This window comes from Trichinella spiralis (genome assembly GCF_000181795.1).
Source record: "Trichinella spiralis strain ISS 195 chromosome Unknown Scfld2, whole genome shotgun sequence".
Classification (NCBI taxonomy): Eukaryota; Metazoa; Nematoda; class Enoplea; order Trichinellida; family Trichinellidae; genus Trichinella; species Trichinella spiralis.
In genome coordinates, this window is record NW_003526941.1 from 5,469,384 (window position 1) to 5,471,984 (window position 2,601).

Consider the following 2,601-nt stretch of genomic DNA (forward strand, 5'->3'; position numbering starts at 1 on the left):
AAAATAACTCAATGCCATCAATGTTGTCAGTATTGATAAATGAAGCAATGCCTGAATATTATACGTGAAGATTGAGTGGAAGAACGCATATGGCAACTTCCACCTCCTCCATCCTTTAACCTCTCCCTCATTCCTTCCTGCTATGCTGTCCCGCCCTCCTTTCCTTTCTAATGATCCCCATCATTGAGCTCATAATAATACTAAGCTGAACAGAGATCGCATTAAACTGGAAATTCTGCCCACCCCCTATTTCGAGTTGAATGAACAGCATTTAGCTGTTTTTATCTCATATAAATCTAATTTCTCATAATTTCTGTCGACTAGCAACATAACCAAATCCAGGCTACTCCTGATTCTTTTGTTTTATTCTTTTTATGAAATGCAATACAGAATTGTCACCCGCGTAAGTTTTTTGAATTCATTGCAAATCGCTCAGTTGCTTAATTTCTGCAGGTAAGTTTCTGCGATTAGGGTTTTTCTCACATTGTATGAAGCGCGCTGATGCAGTGCTCAACCACGTTTGCGCACCAAAACAAAATTTTAATAGTAAATAAGCTGTCAAGTGGCATACCCACTGGTGCAGCCGCTTACCATCATGATGTCTACGCAGCGTACTTGTTAAATTCTGTGCTGAGATAAATTGTATATTATAAAATTTCTGTCGCAGTTATCATCGTAAAATTTCATGACAACTGTTTAATTTTCCATAAATCTGAAAACGTATTTTATTTTCGAAACTATTTTCAGTGGAAGCTATTTTTTATTATCCATATGATTTTGATTAGATATAAAACATTGATAGAATATAAATTACTGAATCACCTTGTACTTTCAAGAAACTAAATTACACAACATGCATAAATACGCAGTGATAGCATTTCCGTTTATTTTTAGTAATTTGCGATGCTTCATGTTAATAAGTTTACGTTTTAGGTAATTTTAGGGAAAAAATTTGCATAACAATGCAATATTACGTAGTTATAGGAAGTGTGTAAATAAAAACGTAATAAATTTCATCGTCTCGTTTCATAATGTTGCTCATAATGTTCATTTTACTGCGCTATTACTGATGGAAAATTAGGTTGCTCTTCGTGAAGCAAAGTAAATAGTCATTTGCATAATTTACTTATTATACAATTGACCAAGCACTTCGATTTTATTAGGTTATGCAGTTCACTGCAATGCTATCAATCCAGCACGTGGTCAACTATAATTCCGCTCTTCAACACCATCCATGAATAACTGGTAAGTTGGATTTGATATTTTGGTGGTGGTATGCTATGCATGTTACTTTACATATATGGTGAATGGAAACTGACGGGTTTCTTTTCTATTGTTGTTATTGCTGACTTTCAGGTACATCAGATGCTGAAGACGAAGAAGTATCTATTTCTTTTTTTTATTTATAGATGACTGCATTAATATAATTCACTTTTAGAATTTACATTATTGTATTTTCATATCAATGAATGTAAAAAATCTTATCATGAGAACATGATGCCACTATGCATTGTCATTATTTTCATTTTCTGTTGATTTGCAATCTTGTTTATTCCCGTGAAATTTCAATAAAAATGATGGCCAACAAGCAGCTGCGCAAAAATGATTATTTGCGAGATATTTGGATTGTAAGTTAGCAACGCCATCAGCAGCACGTCTGTTATTGTATTCGTACGTGCAACGTAAAGTAAGTAATATTGTAAATTGGTTGCCTTTGTTTTTAGTAAATTTGAAATTTGAATTTTACATTAGAAATTTATAAAATTTATTCCTTTTTCTCTCTCCTATTTATAAAATGGATAGGTGAAAAGAGTAGATGTAGGTACAAGGGTGTAGGTAAAAAATATTCTGTTTATATGACAAATTACTTATTAAATAATTTCAACTTTCTTTTTTTGCTGAATTGTCTTCATTGATATATCATCAAGTACGTAATGCAACTATATTTATTTCTGTTCTATATATTACGTTGCGTGCGCTTTATGTGAACTCAGGTTAGCGGTTGAAATGATACTTATGTGAAACAGCCATATTATAAAAAGTGATTGAAGCCGAATAACAGTGCATCACGATGTTACTTGAATTTCATTCATTTTGTAATCCAATGTTTTATTTCTCTGTGTTATTTAGTTTCTATTTTTTAGTTTGACTATTGCTCTGTTCATGTTTCTACCGTGATCAGTCATGTGTTTCAACAGTTCCGCTTTCTGGTTTTCTTCATCGTCACAGTAAGAATGAATTTTATGCACTTTGTTATAGCAATGGGTTGTGTCAGTGCAGTGGAACTATTTCTATAAACTTGAATATCTTTCTCTAATGGTGGTTCAGGTTTCCCTGAATGGATTGAAAAGATGTACAAAAATCTGTAAGTAATTGAGTATCTATAATCTGTTACTATTATTAATGTCTTCTAATTCTACTTATCTGATCCTGTATGCTTCTTGTTATCGAATTAAATAGTGTACGTCAACATAATTGAACGTTTTGGAATTCCTGTTGCTCTTGCCATCATGGTATGTCACCTTTACTTCAATGCGTTCTAAATGTGCCATCACAAAAATAAAGTACACATTTTGCCCATTATAGGAATGGATTACATCA

At 32.7% G+C, this 2,601-nt stretch overlaps 1 protein-coding gene across 1 annotated transcript; it reads right to left on the reverse strand.

Moving 5' to 3' along the window:
• Positions 1–2,191: 2,191 nt before the first annotated feature.
• Positions 2,192–2,363, reverse strand: Tsp_05817 (hypothetical protein; the record flags this gene model as incomplete). Its single annotated transcript, XM_003380046.1, has 1 exon — positions 2,192–2,363. A coding segment is annotated over one exon (172 nt), but the record flags the coding sequence as incomplete, so codon positions are not given.
• Between the last annotated feature and the right edge of the window lie 238 nt (positions 2,364–2,601).